The 17,996-nt window shown below is 39.9% G+C and overlaps 1 protein-coding gene across 1 annotated transcript in view; it reads left to right on the top strand.

Moving 5' to 3' along the window:
- Positions 1–17,996, top strand: part of smc3 (structural maintenance of chromosomes 3) — a 114,116-nt gene that overhangs the window by 35,146 nt on the left and 60,974 nt on the right. The window contains exons 8-13 of the mRNA XM_060842278.1: positions 990–1,107; positions 2,358–2,533; positions 3,145–3,225; positions 3,785–3,949; positions 5,453–5,574; positions 15,752–15,965. Coding sequence (XP_060698261.1) covers positions 990–1,107; positions 2,358–2,533; positions 3,145–3,225; positions 3,785–3,949; positions 5,453–5,574; positions 15,752–15,965 — 876 coding nt within the window. The remainder of the gene's footprint in view (positions 1–989; positions 1,108–2,357; positions 2,534–3,144; positions 3,226–3,784; positions 3,950–5,452; positions 5,575–15,751; positions 15,966–17,996) is intronic.

Here is a 17,996-nt window from a genome sequence, read left to right on the forward strand (position 1 = left end):
TTTACTATTTTCAGGGAAATCTTATGCAAAGGTTTTTGTTCATTACTTATGCGATGTAGGTGGGGTGGGGGGAGGAAATTAATTTTGTTTGTCTGTAATTCTAGGATAGCTATCTCTACCTGCATCAGTTGTACATTACACATCAATTATTTATTCCATTTGCCTTTGTAAGGTGCTACATGTGCTGACATTGTCACTATATGAATCATATTTACTTCGTCTTGTTCGTTATGATTAATTCAATCTGAATCATCCCCTTGAATTTCCATGCAAATTGTTGCAGAATTTTCCTGAGGAAAGGGTGAAATGTGTATTGGCAATTCCTAATTTAAAAACTAAAGCAATAGTATAATGGAAGTGTTCATGTAAAGGCTATTTAATTCAGTTTTAAAGAAGATACTCTATATAATCAGGGTTTGAAGAAATATTATCATGGAAAAACATTTGACAGAGATTTTATTAATCTGAAAATAGCCTTTGATAATTTATGTTGGCTACATATCTCCTCCACGTCTATTGCTCATTTTACAACCTTCTTGACTCTCACTGCACTACCCCAAACTTTACACTTTTCTAGTTTGAATTAAACTTGAACCTGGTTGGTCTGTTTGACGATGTTTTACGGTGTTATGGTTGTTGTCTTCCTGTGTCACCCACAAGCTGCAATTTATTGGATGGGATAGATTGCTATACTGTGCTTTGCTTTAATCCTCTCCAGTGTAGAATTCAGATAAGTTTCTGAAATGCTTGGACTGAGAAACAGTTTTTATAACTGTTTTGAAATATTAATTTTAAATTAGACAATGGAGCTTTCTTTGGACTTTTTTTGTTTGAATAATGTGGCTTCAGTAAGTATTTTTTTCAAGAAGTTGTAATTTTGCTTAATTTATACAAATGATGCAAGTGTGTGTGTGGTTTAGTTTCTCAATTGTCTTTGAGTTAATGTACCATCTAAATAGCTTTTGGTTTCTGAATTGTATTTGTATTAGATTAATCAAATGGCAACAGCTCCAGACTCTCAGCGACTGAAACTTTTGCGAGAAGTTGCCGGTACCAGAGTATATGATGAGCGAAAAGAGGAAAGCATCAATCTTATGAAAGAAACTGGTAAGAATACTGTCGCTGCTTTCACCTCCATTTTTGGTCCCTTATCTAAGGAAAGGTATAGTGGCTTTGGAAGCATGGAGGTTCCCTAAGTTGATCCTGAGTCTTGAAGGACTTCCTTATTAGGACACTTCCTTATTAGGAGAGGTTGTGTGGGTTGGGCCTGTTCTCCTGAGAGTTTAGAAGAACGAGAGGCAACCTGATTGACACACACAAGATTTTTACAGGACTTGACAAACAGTATTTCCTGTGAGCTTCGAGTGAGTTAGGGTCAGAAGTGAGTGTAGTACCCATTACTGGTGCAAAGGTGCTGGGGAAACTGAAAGGTCTGAAGGTGGATAAATCCCAGATCGGATGGGTTACACCGTAGGGTTCTGAAGGAGATAGCTGAGGAGATTGTGGAGCCATTGGTGATGATCTTTCAGGAACCACTGGAGTCAGGGAGGGTCCCCAAGGAATGGAATAAGGGGTTACTGTAACACCTGTTTAAGAAGGAAGGGAAGCAGAAGATGGCAAGTTGTAGGATGGATAGCCTGACCTCAGTCATTGTTAAAATTTTAGAGTCCATTATTAAGGATGAGATTGCAAAGTACTTGGAAGGGCATGATAAAATAAGTCTGGTCAGCACAGCTTTATCAAGGGGAGATCATGCCTGACAAATCTGTTAGAATTCTTTCAGGATATAACAATCAAGTTAGACAAAGTAGATCCAGTGATCATGATCTGTTTGGATTTCCAGAAGGCTTTTGTCAAGATCTTGCATAACACCTGCTAAATAAGTTAAGAGCCCATGATAGCACCATGTACCATTCTGAAAATTGCCCCTTTATCCCCATTCATTGCTTTCTGTCAGTCAGTCAGTCCTCTGTACATGCTAGTACTTTCCCCAAACAACATGCACTTTTACCTTACTTAGTAGCACTTTGTCTTCAATAGAGCTTTACATTATACCTGAAAGGGCAGTGAGCAGTGCTGATACAGAACTCAAAAGACAACATTGATGTTCTTTACATTCAAGGAATGTGGTTTCCATTGGCTTAGCCAGTGTTTATTGCCCATCCCAAATTGTTCTTGAGAAGGTGATGGTGGTATGCCTTCACCCTTTGTAGTCCATGGTGGCTAGGTACCCCTACAATGCTGTCAGGAAGGAGGTCGAGGATTTTGTTCACCTTGATCATGAATTTTAGGTCCAGTATTTTGCATTACTTTATAAATATCTTGTTTATTTAAGGCCATTTTCATGTATTTTGCAGAGGGAAAGAGGGAAAAGATTAATGAATTGTTGAAATACATTGAGGAACGTCTACACACTCTGGAAGATGAGAAGGAAGAATTGGCACAGTATCAGAAATGGGATAAGATGAGAAGAGCACTTGAGTACACTATCTATAATCAGGAACTGAATGAAACTCGTGCCAAACTTGATGAGGTGAGAGTGAAGGGGGATTTTGAATGACTGTACTTGCAGTTTAGGCTATATTGTCTGTTATTCATATATGCTGAGGAGTGTAGTTGCATTGCAGAATTCTTTGGTTGGAATAAACAACCTGTCTTGGCAATCTTATGGGAAATTCTCTGTTACATCTTTCCACAAAAGATTCCCGTTTTTCTCGTGGCTTTATGCTGTTTTGGCTTCCCTGACATTATTGACCAGGATGAATATAAAGTGCTTTTGGGTTTCTGGTGCAGGTACAGTTACACCTGTTAAAATGACATTTGGACAGGTACATGAATAGGAAAGGTTTAGAGAGTTTTGGTCTGAACGCTTGGTCTGACCAGGAAAACCTGGTCCGCATGGGCGAGTTAGATGGAATGGTCTGTTTCTGTACCGTTTGACTCCGACTCTGACTGTGCTGTGGTATTAAGAACAAATTTGTATTTGAGTGAATTTATTTAGAACTTTTTATGAACTTTGAACTTGTTGAAGCAAATGCCGAGAATTTGCTTGATAGTGAAATGTCACAGCTTGATTTGATTTGATAATTCATTCTTCCACATAACTCCCAGTTTATTTATTGGAAAATGTGACTTTGTTGCCAGCTTTCTGCAAAACGGGAGACCAGTGGAGAGAAGTCTCGGCAACTGCGTGATGCACAGCAGGAAGCCAGAGATAAAATGGAGGTAATTCGTCAGAAATAAATTGCTAAGTTTTGATTCAGTATATGCTCCAAAATTAATTGTGAGTGAATGGATTTTGATTACAATTGATGCTCTGTGCAAATGAAACTTTTCCTTTACTTTGGGCTGGTGTGTATGCAAAATGCATTAAACCATAGTATAACTACATTGGAATGCATTTTCTAAATTTTTATTATTTGTATTTTTATGCTTATTTTTATGTTTCTTGTTCTGTATTTGTTTTCATCTGTTTGCATTTAGATGCAGCAGCTAATGTAAGATATCTCCAGAACGAAAAGGCTGTCAGACAATGGGTTGTGGTCCTAATCGAGGCTGCATCTTTAGTTTATAAAATATGTTTGTGCAGTAAATTATAACATGGGGAAAAAACAGTTATTACTCTACTGTCAGATTTATCAGGATAAGAATGTTTCGAGTTTTTCATTTCATCACTTTCTTGTAGTTGTAATTGGATGATCCCTTCGGATTTGTTAAGTAGCTCATCTTGCTAGTTGTATTTGGAACTAATTCAAGTACCTGTTCACTGTTTTTCAAAATCAAGGATATAGAACGTCTGGCACGTGAACTGAAGGCAAAAATATTATCAATGAAGGAAGAGAAAGAGCAGCTAACTGCTGAACGACAAGAGCAGATCAAACAGAGGACTAAACTTGAGTTAAAAGCAAAGGATCTACAGGATGAAATGGCTGGAAACAGTGAACAAAGAGTAAGGAAATAGAAATTGTCAATGGGAGGTTTTGAATGTGTGGGGAAAGAAAAGAAATATCCTATAATATGGAGAAGATAGACAGCTGCTGGAGTAGGAGTCTCATAACTATGGTTTGTGGCCTAGACCTGACACTCTGACTTATCCTCGCAACAATGTAGCACCTTTTGTACCACTATTTTAACTGCTCCATCTTAGATGGGAGTATTGCATAAAGTTATTCCTTATTGGTATAAAAGTGTTGAATAGTTTCATTATTGTAAATCCAGCAGTGCAGAAACAGATCACATCAATCAATTAATTTCTAATTTCCTCGGAGTGAATTTATAAGTTGAAAGACATAAAGCAAAAGAGATTGCCACCCACTGGTACTTAATTTATTAGAATCTATATATTTTTTCCAATGTCTTTTATATCAGCTGATTTTCCCATCGCATTTGCTTTTTTTGCTTTTCTTATGCAATGACTTCTACAAAACAGTTTCTCGACGTAAATCACTACGCTTTAAAGGTAATTCAGTGTATGAAGCGCTTTGATATGGTGAGATGCTGTATAAATGCAAGTATTGTGGTAATTGAATATCAATAGCTGAAGGGTTCAGTTGAATGTTCTGACGCATCAAATTGCCATTTAAAAAAAATTGTTTTCTTTTCAGTGTCTTGTTCAATTATGTAGTGACATCATGCTGAATAAGCTGCAGTTTATTTAGAATTGTATTACGTTATAGTCAGTACGTGTGTCGATCATCCAACTAAGACCAAAAGTGCTTGTTTATCTATCTGCTTATCATGAGACCGGCAGTCATCTGCAGGCAAAATTTGAACAACCAGATAAAGTCTGTTCACTGTTGGTAATATGCTGTTTGCAGCTGACTCATTCATGACTTAATGAATTTAAAATATTGGTACATAATACATATAAATTATTATTTTTAATATGCAGAATTAACTTTACTGGAAAACGTACAGTGTTTATGAAAAGTAGGGTTTTCAGTAAGGTTCACTATGATGTACCTGTTTATTGAAAAGCAGCATTTTAGATTCCCTTAAACTGAAAGGTATTAAAAATGCAAACACTAAGTTAAAGGGAAATAACAACTCTCTAGTTTTATTATCCAATGTACTAACTTTTTATGATTGGAGAGTAAAATAATATCACACACGTTTCATTTGAGGATTTTGTAAGTTTCTATTTGTCTTGGATAAATGGAGGTCTCTTGTCTTAGTAGGACACACTAGTGACATCACTATTAGAAATATCCGTCTGAAACATGCTTGCCAATGCTATACCTGGTCCTAAGAAGTCATGAACTTAGCTAGATTTTTCAGATTCCCAACTGGTTTTATTTTGTTGACCTAAGCATGGAAATAAAGCGTCTCCTATATTATAATGATTATTTGTGATAGCACTTGCCTTAAAACTACCCTTGATTTTATCGAGAAGAAATATGGATTGAAAGAGTAAACCAAAAGTTCATGTTTATGCTGATTTTCTTTTCCGTAGAAACGCCTTCTGAAGGAAAGACAGAAGCTATTAGAAAAGATAGAAGAGAAGCAAAAAGAACTTGCAGAAACAGAACCAAAATTCAGTGCTGTCAAAGAAAAAGAAGAAAATGGGATTGCAAGGTCAGTAACTACAAGATAAAATGAAACAATGGGCTCTTGATTGAGGAGCCTCTTTAAGTATGCATTTTTGATGCCATTTTAATTTTTTTTTGTTCAAGTGATTCTCTTATCCATGCCTGGAACCATTCTGGTAAATTTTATCTGCGCCCTATAGGAGCTACACGTCTTTCCTGAGATGTGGTGATCAGAATTGGATGCAATAATCCAATTAGGATCTAACCTGAATTTATCAAAATTCAGCATAATATCACTGCTTTTGTGGTTAGCGAAGATGGATGTACACCCTCTGTCTGTCCCTGAACGTTCTTGCGAACTGTGCTGTTATGTCTGCAACCGCTCTTGGTACCCTTTTTGCCCAAATTCATCACCACATACTGTGTTTACTTTTCTGTTGCTTGTGTATCACTAGCCCCTCTGTCACATGGCAGTTAATGTACATGTTCTTTACAGTTACTACTCTTCCAAGTTTACTATGATGTGCAAACTTGGAAGTTTTAGTCAGCATTCAAACATTAAACCATTTAGATGTATGTGATATATAAAAAATATATACATATATGTCTGTCTGTAATGCAGTGGGTCTTAGCACTGATGCTTAATGGGCTGTCTTTTCGTCACCATACTAGGTAACACCATCAGTGAGCCTCTAGTGAAGCACTGGTATTAGTGACCTGCTTTCTATTTATGTTTAGGTTTCCTTGGATTGGTGATGTCATTTCCTGACGTGATGTCATTTCCTGTTCTTTTTCTCAGAGGGTGGTAAATAGGGTCCAAGTCTATGTAGGCCAAAGTGAGTACTGCCGATGCTAGAAATTAGAGTCAAGAGTGTGGTGCTGGAAAAGCACAGCAGCTCTTTATCGGGCATCAGCCCTTCATGATGAAGGACTTTTGTCCAAAACATTGACTTTCTTGCTCCTCGAATGCTGCCTGACCTGCTGTGCTTTTCCAGTACCACACTCTTCATTCCAAGTCGATGTGTTTGTTGATAGAGTTCTATTTGGAAAGTCATGCTTCTAAGATGATTTGGGGGAAGCTGGTGTTGGACTGGGGTGTACGACGTTAAAAATCACACAATACCAGGTTATAGTCCAACAGGTTTATTTGGAAGCACTAGTTTTCAGAGCGCTGCTCCTTCATCAGGTGGTTGTGGAGTATAAGATCATAGGACACAGAATTTATAGCAAATGTTTAAAGTGTAATGTAACTGAAATTATATATTGAAAAAGACCTGGATTGATTGTTAAGTCTCTCATCTTTTAGAATGACCATGTTGATTTCAGTTCTTTCATATGTAAATCCCAGAGTGAAAAGTGAGGGCTGCAGATGCTGGAGATCAGAGCTGAAAATGTGTTGCTGGTTAAAGCGCAGCAGGTCAGGCAGCATCCAAGGAATAGGAAATTCGATGTTTCGGGCACAAGCCCTTCATCAGGAAATCCCAAACTTTCTTAAAGTTACATTCTCAAGTGAACTTTAACGATAGGTGCCATGTTGGCCCAGATAATGTATTGAAGGTCTGAGGTTGTCTGTGCCACAATGTTCAGACTGATTCTATTCTAAAAAAGGGATTTACAGATTCATACATGGATTCATGCAGTTTTTGAGCAAAATAAAATGTAATTCTGCAAGTACAAATTCACCCCACAAACCTTTTGGGAAAAGTTGATGAGCGGAGAGATCTGGGAGTGCAGGTCCATTGTACCCTGAAGGTTGCTGCACAGGTGGAAAGAGTGGTCATGAAGGAGTATGGTATGCTTGCCTTCATTGGATGGAGTATTGAGTATAAGAACTGGCAAGTCATGTTAAAATTGTACAGACATAGGTTCGGCCACGTTTAGAATATTGTGTACAGTTCTGGTCGTCACGTTACCAAAAGGATGTGGATACTTTGGAGAGGGCGCAGAGAAGGTTTACAAAGATGTTGCCTGGTTTGGAAAGTGCTAACTATGAAGAGAGGTTGACTAGGTTAGGTTTATTTTCATTAGAAAAAAGGAGATTGAGGGAGATTGATGTTTACAATATCATGAAGGGTATAGACAGGGTAGATAGAGACTACCTTTTTCCCAGGGTGAAGGATTCCATAACGAGAGGTCACGCTTTGAAGGTGAGAGGTGAAAAGTTTAAGGGGGATACACCCGGCAAGTACTTCACTCAGAGGGTGGTGGGTGTTTGGAACGCGTTGCCAGCAGAGGTGGTAGACGCAGGAATGGTACATCTGGACAGATGCATGAGTAGGTGGGGAGCAGAGGGATACAGATGTTTATGAATTGACCGACAGGTTTAGACAGTAGATTTGGATCGCCTCAGGCTTGGAGGGCCAAAGGGCCTGTTCCTGGGCTGTAAATTTTCTTTGTTCTATATGCAGAAGAACCTTGATTATCCGAACGAGATGGGTGGGCGCTGTTTCATTCGGATAGTTGATTATTCAGTTAATTTATTCAATGCCTTTTCTTCTGGGGCTTGGAGTTTTCTATTAAGTCTGCTCCCCATTTCAGGAGACTAGCAGCAGCACAGCCTGCACGAGCCCTCGCCAGCCTCCATCAACGCCTGCCCCCCAAAACCCGTCCAACACTGTCCCACTTCCCGACCCGACCCACCCCACCCAAACCCTGGGCAACATCCCTCAAACCACATCCAACACCACCCCACTGCCAGCCCCACCTCCCCAAACCCCGTGTCTCTCTCTCTCTCTTCTCTCCCCCCCCCAACCCACCAAATCCGTTCAGCACTGCCTGGCCGCACCCCCCCCCCCCAAAAAAAAATCCCGTCCAACCCCGCCCGCTGCTCATCCCCCAACAATGCCCGGCACCGAAGTCCGCCTTGGAGGTTGGTCACCCGAAAGTCCGAGGTTGAATGTCCCAGGCATTCTCCAACTGGGAGGGGACTCTCCTGTCTGTTGACTGTTATGCGGTGTCCATTCATCCATTGCAATAGCCTCTGCTCGGTCTCACTAATGTACCATGCCTCACAGCATCCTTGCCTACGGCGTATGAGATAAACAACGTTATCCGAGTCACATGAGTACCTGCCACATACATGGTAAGTGGTGTCCTCATGTGTAATGGTGGTATCCATGTCAAATTCTGACACATCTTGCAGCGTCTGCTGGGAGGGGCCTCTCAGTTCCATGATCGGTCAAATAAACACTAGCAGCATGGTCTGGTTCAGCAAGATTTAACAATTTATTACAGCGCCGGGCATAGGTTATCCACCAACGCATGGGTTAAGCACTAGCGCACAATAGCTTAAAATAAAGACAATTTTATATTGTTCTTAAGAAATAGTACAGCCTTAATTACAGAGCAAATCCAATAAAATGACAAATAGACATAAAATTGAGCCAATGATATTTTCTGGGAACTGACTTGTTTTGCATGTTTTTATCTCTTGCCATCTGAATCCCAAGATCAGTTAGAATGCTTTAATATTGTCATATCTTGTTTAGTTAATTCATACTATGAAGAAGACATTGTTTGCTAATCTCTTTCAATTAATTCAGGAATGCAGCTTTAAGCAGAGTTAGGTGCCATTTTAAACAGAATTGTTAGTTTGCAGCCCAGAAGCCATTTTGTTATGGTATTTTATGTTACTTGTAATAAGAAGCCATTTTGTAGTTGGTAAAAGAATGCATTAAATGGTTGCTCCTGACAACAGCCTAAATCCAGATTTTAGATCCTCACCGTGACAAGATTGTATGGTGTTGTCAATGCAAAGTGGCTGGGCAGAGGCTGATAGCCAAGTTCGATACCCATGGGGATGGCCTCGACTGGGAAGTTAGGTTCATGTCATGCTACAGGTGACCCCACTGCACCATACACGCACGCGCACAGACCCATATACGCACGCACGCGCACACGCACGCACTCCTACAGACCCATACACTCTCGCAGACCCTCTCTCATATGCTCACACATACAACAGTCCCACACACACTCACGCACCCTCTCAGACCTATATCCCTTTACACACATACACTCTCACAGATAATCCTACTACCCCCACACAAGTTTGTGGAATGAATTTGTACTTGCAGAAATACATTTTATTTTGCTCCACACCTGCATGAATCTGTAAATCCCTTTTTTTGATTAGAATCAGTCTGAACATCGGGGTGCAAGAGGTCTGAGTAGTCTGTTGTGGTTCTGTTCACCGAGCTGGGAGTTTTTGTTGCAAACGTTTTGTCCCCTTTCTAGGTGACATCCTCAGTGCTTGGGAGCCTCCTGTCAAGTGCTTCTGTGCTGATTCCTCTGGCATTTATAGTGGTTTATATCTGCCGCTTCTGGTTGTCAGTTGCCGTCTGCTGCAGTGGCCGGTATATTGGGTCTAGGTTGATGTGTTTGTTGATAGAATTTGACAAATTCTATCAACAAACACAATCAACAAACACATCGACCTAGACCCAATATACCGGCCACTGCAGCGGACAGTAACTGACAACCAGAAGCAGCAGATACAAACCACTATAAATGCCGGAGAAATCAGCACAGAAGCGCTTCACAGGAGGCTCCCAAGCACTGAGGATGTCACCTAGAAAGGGGACGAAACGTTTGCAACAAAAACTTACAGCTCGGCGAACAGAACCACAACAACGAGCACCCGAGCTACAAATCATCTCACAAACTTTGAACGTCTGAGTAGTCTGGCAGTCATTATTAAGATGTCTTTGTAGGGGAGAGTGGCTAGGGTTTCTGAACGTGTTTTGTCTGCTTGTTTGGGTTTGTTGCTGAGAAATCGGCGGCCTGTGCTCATTGGGTACCTGTTCCTTTTGAATATGCTGTGTAGGTGATTTTCCCCTGTTCTTCGTAGTTCCTCTGTGCTGCAGTGTGTGGTGGCTCATTGAAATACTGTTCTAACGCAGCTTCATTTGTGGATGTTGGGATGATTCCTTCTGTAGTTCAGTGTTTGGTCAGAATGCGTTATTTTCCTGAAGACACTGTTTGGAGTTCTCCATTGGCTGTTCGCTCTACTGTGACATCCAGGAATGGCAGTTTATTGTTGTTTTCCTCCTCTTTAGTGAAGTTCATGCCAGTAAGGATATTCAAAGTTTGTGAGAAGATTTGTAGCTTGGGTGCTCGTTGGTGTGGTTCTGTTCGCCGAGCTGGGAATTTGTGTTCCAGACGTTGTGTCCCAGCTCGGTGAACAGAACCACAACAGTAAGGATATTATTGATCATCTTAAAGGTTTCCTATAATTTGTTTTGTTTAGCGATGACAAAGGTTACGGACCCAATATTTGGGTTGGATGGTTGGCAGAGCTATTTGTTTGAGTTCTGCGTTACTGCCTCTTGGAACCATGACATTGGAGATCCCATGGGTGTTCCATTGGTTTGTCTGTAGGTTTTGTTATTGAAAGCGAAATGGGTGGTAAGGCATAAGTCCACTAGCTTGATGATGTCTTTGCTGATGAGGTTGGTGATTTTTGCTGTATGTGTCTTTGGTTCTTCTCATAGTATAGTCAGTGTTTCCTTGGCCAGGTTAATGTTAATGGATGTGAACAGGGCTGTTGTCAAAGGAGACTATTATTTCATTGTCTTCTATCTTGGTGTCTTTGGTCTTCAGCAATTCTTGGGTGGGGTGAATCAAGTGATGTGAGTCTTCTACTAAGTATTTTAGTCTTTGGTGTAGCTAATCTGTACGTTCGTGTTCCAGGTAGCAAGATTATGGGTCTGAGGGGGTCTCCTGGTTTGTGATCCTGGGTTGTCTTCTATTCTCCAGCCTGAAAAATAACTGTTTACCACAATTCAGTGTATTCTCTTGTTATTGACTTTCTAAAAAATCCAAACAGACACTGGCCCTTCTACATGAGTCACAGTTCTCTTAAGGACTCTTTTTTTTATGTGTGATGCTTTATCAAACGTTTTCTTTAATCCAAATGGACAAAATCTTTCCTCATCCTTCTCTGTTACTTCATCAAAAAATTCAATTAGATTAGTCAACAGGATTTATGTTTATCAAATTTGTATTGGCTATTCTTAATTAACTCCAGTCTCTTCCAGTGCCTCTTGTTTTCCCTGTTTATTTTTAAAAAAGTATCTACCACTGATAAGCTACTTGTATATAGTTACTAGAGCTGTCCTTGCCCCTTCCTTTTAACAAACTGTTAAATGTGCTGCTCTAATCCTTTAGCATCTTTCCTGTATCTAAGGAAGGTTAGAAATAAAAACTAGTCCTACCAACATTTCTCCCTTCATTGTCAGCTTTTCCTTCATGAATTCTCTGGTACAAAATACCAATTAGGCATTTTAGCCCAGATATCTGCCTGCAATCTGTTTATCACACCTGTCCCCAATAGGACTCATTCTGGATGCAGGTTTGCTCACTGAGCTGATAGGTTCGTTTCGTTACCCTGCTAGGTAACATCTTCAGTGGGCCTCAGGCGAAGCAATGCTGAAAATTCCTGCTTTTTGTTTATATGTTTGAGTTTCTTTGGGTTGGTGATGTTATTTCCTGTGGTGATGTTATTTCCTGTAGTGAAGTTAATTCCTGTTCCTTTTCTCAGGTGGTGGTAGATGGGGTCTAACTTGATGTGTTTGTTGGTAGAGTTCCAGTTGGAATGCCATGCTTCGAGGAATTCTGATGCGTGTCTGGAAATGAACCTTGCAATTAACCTGAGCTACAATTCTTTTCAAAACTCGCTAGGACCCAGTCTGCTTGCTACCTGCTGAACTGCTAGTGGAAAATCTTTGGGCTTGTTTTTATTTTTCACTTTCTATTCTCATTGTCTATATCAATCTTATTTTCTTTACTTTGGATTAGATTAACCACAGTGTGAAACCAGGCCCTTTGGCCCAAGTCCACGCCAACCTGCCGAAGCGCAATCCAGACCCATTCCCCCACATTTACCCCTTGACCTAACACTACGGGCAATTTAGCATGGCCAATTCACCTGGTCTGCACATCTTTGGACTGTGGGAGGAAACTGGAGCACCCCGAGGAAACCCACACAGACACGGAGAGAATCTGCAAACTCCACACAGTCAGTTGCCTGAGGCGGGAATTGAACCCGGGTCTCTGGCGCTGTGAGGCAGCAGTGCTAACCACCATGCCACCCAGTTTCCTCTTCTCTTCCCCTATTGTATTTGAATTGGTTCTCCCTCCCTAGAAGGATTCACCTGACATTATCATATTCCCTTTTTTCTTTTGTTTTATCATATTCTTCCAACTTCATTGTTATTCCAAGGAGCTCTGGCTTTGATTCTCCAAACCTTTTGCACTTGAATGCACCTGAGCTGCAGCTGGAAGCAGCTCCTTTAGTATCACCCATTGTTATTTGCAGTTTTTCTTGCCAGTTTTTGATCCCATTGTCCCTTGGCTCTTCCAGTTTATACATACTGATAGATTGTTCCTTGACCTTTTGGTCACTCATATCCAAATATTTCTGACAGATATTTGGTCCAATTATTTAGTTAATTTTATATTTCTATTTTTACTACACTTGGAACTCTGTAGAGAAATGCGGTTATCCTGTTATCATAAGGTTAAGAGATAAATAAAATAAGTTGGAATATTATTCTGCATTTTCTTGAGCATTTTTCTTGCACGTTGTTCCTTTACAAAGCCATAGCTGAAGCAATGCAGAGTTCTTGCAAAGTTGTTGCGCCACAAAGCTGGTCCTTTTTTTTATATAAAAGCTGTTCCTTTTCTCAAGCATACTGTGTCCTTGGTTTTTTCAGAGGGGTCATAAACCACTCCTGGTTTCAATTAGACTGGTTTGGTACAGACATTAAAGGGTATTGAGAGGCCTTTTCGTTTATATGTAAACAGATGAGACTTCAGGCCAAAATGGTCATGTTTGAGAAGTGACCTGTATAATGAAAGGGAAGTGGTAAGCTCTCTAGGTGAGCAGTTCAGTCCAGAACTAGTTGGGAGTTCAGCAGTGGACTATGTAAACAGCCTCTCTCTCTCTTTCTGCCCTTCTAACTTCAACCTGTCAGCATCTGTTTTTTTATTACTGTTTTTTAAGGGGGCTTGCTTAGTGGGTCTAATGTGAATATTTGGAACAGCATAATTAAGTCTAATTTGGATAGACTGAGTTCTATAGGGGTTCTTTATTCTGTTCCGTGTGTTTTATTGTGTAATTTTAAAATTTGGCTGTTTTTAAACCGGGAAGTCAACCTCGCTCACTTACTTTGGGTAATTTTCGCTGTACACTTACCTAAACAAATTTCAAAATTATGGCCTGATTAAGAATGTTTTGAGTGGTCTGGGCTGCTCCATAACAATAGCTCTTAAGGATGTAACATAAGTTGGCAGAGGAGAGGCCATGAAGGGATATGAGGACTGAGATCAGGGGTGAAAATGTTAGAATGGTGATAGGGTTCCCAATATGGGGCAGCTGTGAGGTGAAAAACACTTGACGTAAGTTAGAATACTGATGGCAGAATTTTCTTTCAATATCAACTATTAGAACACTGGTTAAAATGTTATTCACATAAGCCCTCTTTTGTCTTGGTGTCCCATTTAGTCTTTTAATGTCTCAGTGAAATTTCATAAGATGTTATTCTATATAAAAAACATTTTACATACATGTCAGTTCCTTTTTGAGAATGACATTATTAGGCATCCCATAAGTGTGGGTGGCACAGTGACTCAGTGGTTAGCACTGCTGCATCACAGCCCCAGGTACGTGGGTTTGATTCCTACTTTGGGCAACCGTCTGTATGGAATTTGCACATTCTTCCTGTGTGTGCGTGGGTTTCCTCTGGGTGCTCCAGTTTCCTCCCACAATCAAAGATGTACAGGTCAGGTGAATTCTCAATGCTAAATTACCTGTAGTGTTAGGTGCATTAGTCGGGGTAAATGTAGGGGAATGGATCTGGGTGGGTTACTCTTTGGAGGGTCGGTGTGGACTTTTTCGGTGGAAGGGCCCGTTTCCATACTGTAGGGAATCTATTCTAAAAATATGTTACTTCAGTGTGAACTCCTTTGGGTAAGCTGCTGGGTTTTTTTTAATCCTTTGGCACACTAAATTATCAAGATCAGATTGGCTGAAGTTTGGTTTTATGATTAAAAATATAATTACCTTTTAGTGTAAAGGATATATTGATTTGGGAATTGATGCTTAAAAATGACACTCTGACTCTATAATTATCACAATGTAAATGGAGGGAAGTAGGCAGATACAGGATTTTATACTTTGGCTTGGACCTGCAGATAGTTTGAAAGGGATACGAGGACTGGGTTCGGGGGTGAAAATGTTAAAATGGTGACAGTGGTGGATGGGTTACCAATATGGGTCAGCAACACAGAGCTGTGTTTGCTGGTGTTACTATTGGTAGCAAAGCAGGTAGTAAGGAAAGTAGAAAGCTCCTGCAATGTGATTAAATAGACCAAGTGCATGTGTGGGTGTGGAGAGATGTAGGAGAATAAGTAAAACAAAGAACTGCGGTTGCTGAAGATCTGAAACAAAAACAAATGTATGAAGAAATTCAACATCTGTAGAGAGCAAACATTTTGAGTCCAATTACTCTTCTTCAGATGGGTCTAAATCTAGGCATGTTACTATCTATTTATATTAATTTCTCCATGGTTGTTCGTTATTTCATAATTTGTTCTGTTTGTGTTAAGTATTTCATCTTTCATTGTTGTCAGCCATTTTCTGTACATCTTGGTCATTTTTGTTTGATTTGAAATCATCAATTGTATTTAATATCTCAGATCTCTGCTCGGATTTTCGAGAGTTGGGACGTGTGTAACGAGTACTATCGTCACAATTCACACTAGGAGTAGATTTAAATTTAATGTAAAGGCCTTTTATATGCTATAGGTGAAATGTAAGGTTAACACACAACTTGGACACTGAAGCCTTAGTACTGTCGCAGTAGTTTTAAGGAATACTTTGCACTATTGGATGCAACATGAGCATTTTGTTCCTGCTGTTGCTGTTGCATTAAAATCTACCATGTAAAGTTGAGGTGGAATATGTCAAAATGCAAAGCTATCTGGTTTTAAAGTGTTTGCACGGTATAAATTGACCAGTGGAATCGAGGAAAAGTAAATCTAAAGAATGACCTGACTACTGGGAGTTCGTCCTTGTTTTAGTGATAGACTGTTCAAAAATGTATTCTTATGCAATAGAGGCTTCAAAAGCACAGTTATTGCTTGCAGTCTTAAAGGCCTGAGGAGGCATATTGCAAGCCAAATTGTCGTAGTCCTCATATTCTGTCTTTATTTCTACTTAGGTTGGCACAGGCAACCCAGGAAAGAACAGATTTATATGCTAAACAGGGTCGAGGCAGTCAGTTTACGTCAAAAGAGGAAAGAGATAAATGGATTAAGAAAGAGTTGAAATCACTCGATCAAGCTATTAATGATAAAAAACGACAAATTGCTGCAATTACCAAGGACCTTGAGGATACAGAAGCCAATAAAGAGAGAAACCTGGAACAATATTCTGTAAGTAATTAGTACCACCAATGGTTTATTTGAGATATTTATCTACCTTTTGTGTATCACGTAGTATTGTGCATTTTTAAAATTATTTGGTGAGAAGTTTGTCAAAAGGAATTCTTATCCAGAGTATTTTCTCTCTCTGGAAAATTTTAATGGACATTTTAAGTAAAGTGACTGGAGAAGGATTTGCACCAAAGGACCCACTTACGCAGGTCACAAAAATATCCAGAATTACAAGAGATCGAGGAAAACACAGGAAAATAAAGCTTGTTCAGTCTGGTTAACACCTTCTGAGTCAGGGTTGTATTTCCCCAAAGCCCGCTCCAAAAACATGAGCACGTAAGCTAGGCTGACATTCCATGTGGAGAGGTAATGGAGAATTGTGCAGTTGGAGGCATCAGCTTTCATACAGAGACCTTATCCAAGCTCTGAATTGAATGTAAAAGATTGCATGGAAATTTGACCAAGAGTATTGGTGTTCTACAAAGACCTGGGCATGTTTATTCTCTAACCAAAATTAATTAAACTAATTATTTCTTTACTCATGTTGGGTAGCTGCTTCTGCTGATCTTTGCTGTGATATTTTTTGCATTAGAACAGTGGTGCAGAAATCACATCAGTGGTTATGAAGCATTTTATTGCATCTTTTAAAGAGATTATATATCTACAAGCCTATTGCTTTCTTACAAAGACAGTGAGTTAATTTGTATAATAAAAACAAAAAGTCGCCATAGTGCCAGAGGGGACCATAGGACTGTTCTGTCATTAGAGAGAAACGACTGGTGATGGTTTAACTTAAAGGTCACTTGAATTTTATTTTATACAAAAAAGTTGTGTAAGTAGAAGAGCAGGGAAGGTTAGCGAAAGCTTAGAGGGTGTTGCCATAGAGTCCTACACAACACAGAAGTAGATTCTTCAGCCCAAATTGTCCATGCCGACCAGATTTCCTAAACTGAACTAATCTCATTTGTCTGTGTTTGACCCGTATCCCTTTCAACCTTTCCTATTTGTATACCTGTCCAAACATCTTTTAAATGTTGTAATTTTACCCATCTCTAGCCACTTCTTCTGGCTTGTTCCATATGTGCACCACCCTCTGTGTGGAAAAAGTTGCTTCTCAGGTTCCTTTTTAAATCTTTCCCCTTTCACTTTTAATCTATTCTCTCTAGTTTTGGACTCCTCTATCCTGGGGCAAAAGCCTTGACTGTTCACCTTATCTATGCCCCTCAAGATTTTATAAATGTCTAAGATCACTCCTCAGTCTCTGAAGCTCCAGGGACAAAAGTCCCAGCCTATTCAACCTCTCCTTATAACTTAAAGCCTTGGGAACATCCTTATAAATCTATTTTTTTTTGCACTCTTTCCATTCTAATAACATTCTGCCTTCAGCAGGATGACCAGAATTGTACGCAGTACTCCAAATGTGGCTTCACCAGTGTCTTGTACAGCTATAATATGATGTCCCAATTCCTATACTCAGTGCTGTAACCAATGAAGGCAAGCATGTCAGACACCCTTTTTTCACCACCCTGTTTACTGTGACACCGTTTTCAAGGAACAATGTACCTGCACCCCTCGGTGTCTCTATTTGACAACACTCCCCTTGGCCTACCATTAACTGTTAAAGTCCTGTCTTGGTTTGTCTTACCAAAATGTAACTTGGCGCGTTTATCTAAATTAAATTCTAACTGCCGCTCCTGAGCCTACTGGATCTTGGGATTCATTTAGCAGGATTATAGATCTCAAGTGCCACTAAATAAAAGTCAGATGTTGTATAGAGGATGGGGAAACAATGGAGGGTGGAGTTTTTGATCTGAAATTGCTGAACTCTGTTGAGCTCAGAAGGCTATAAAGAGCTTAAAAGGAAAATGAGGTGCTGTTCTTCCAGTTTGTGGTGGGCTTCACTGGAACACTTTTAAACCTAAGGTAGAAAGGTGAGTAAATTGGCAAGTGTCCTTTAAGTGACGTCCTGTTTGCAGTCTGAGTAAACCGTTCAAACTCCCGAGTGTAGAGGAGCAAATACACCTTGGTCAG

This window comes from Hemiscyllium ocellatum, chromosome 22, assembly GCF_020745735.1.
Source record: "Hemiscyllium ocellatum isolate sHemOce1 chromosome 22, sHemOce1.pat.X.cur, whole genome shotgun sequence".
Lineage (NCBI taxonomy): Eukaryota > Metazoa > Chordata > Chondrichthyes > Orectolobiformes > Hemiscylliidae > Hemiscyllium > Hemiscyllium ocellatum.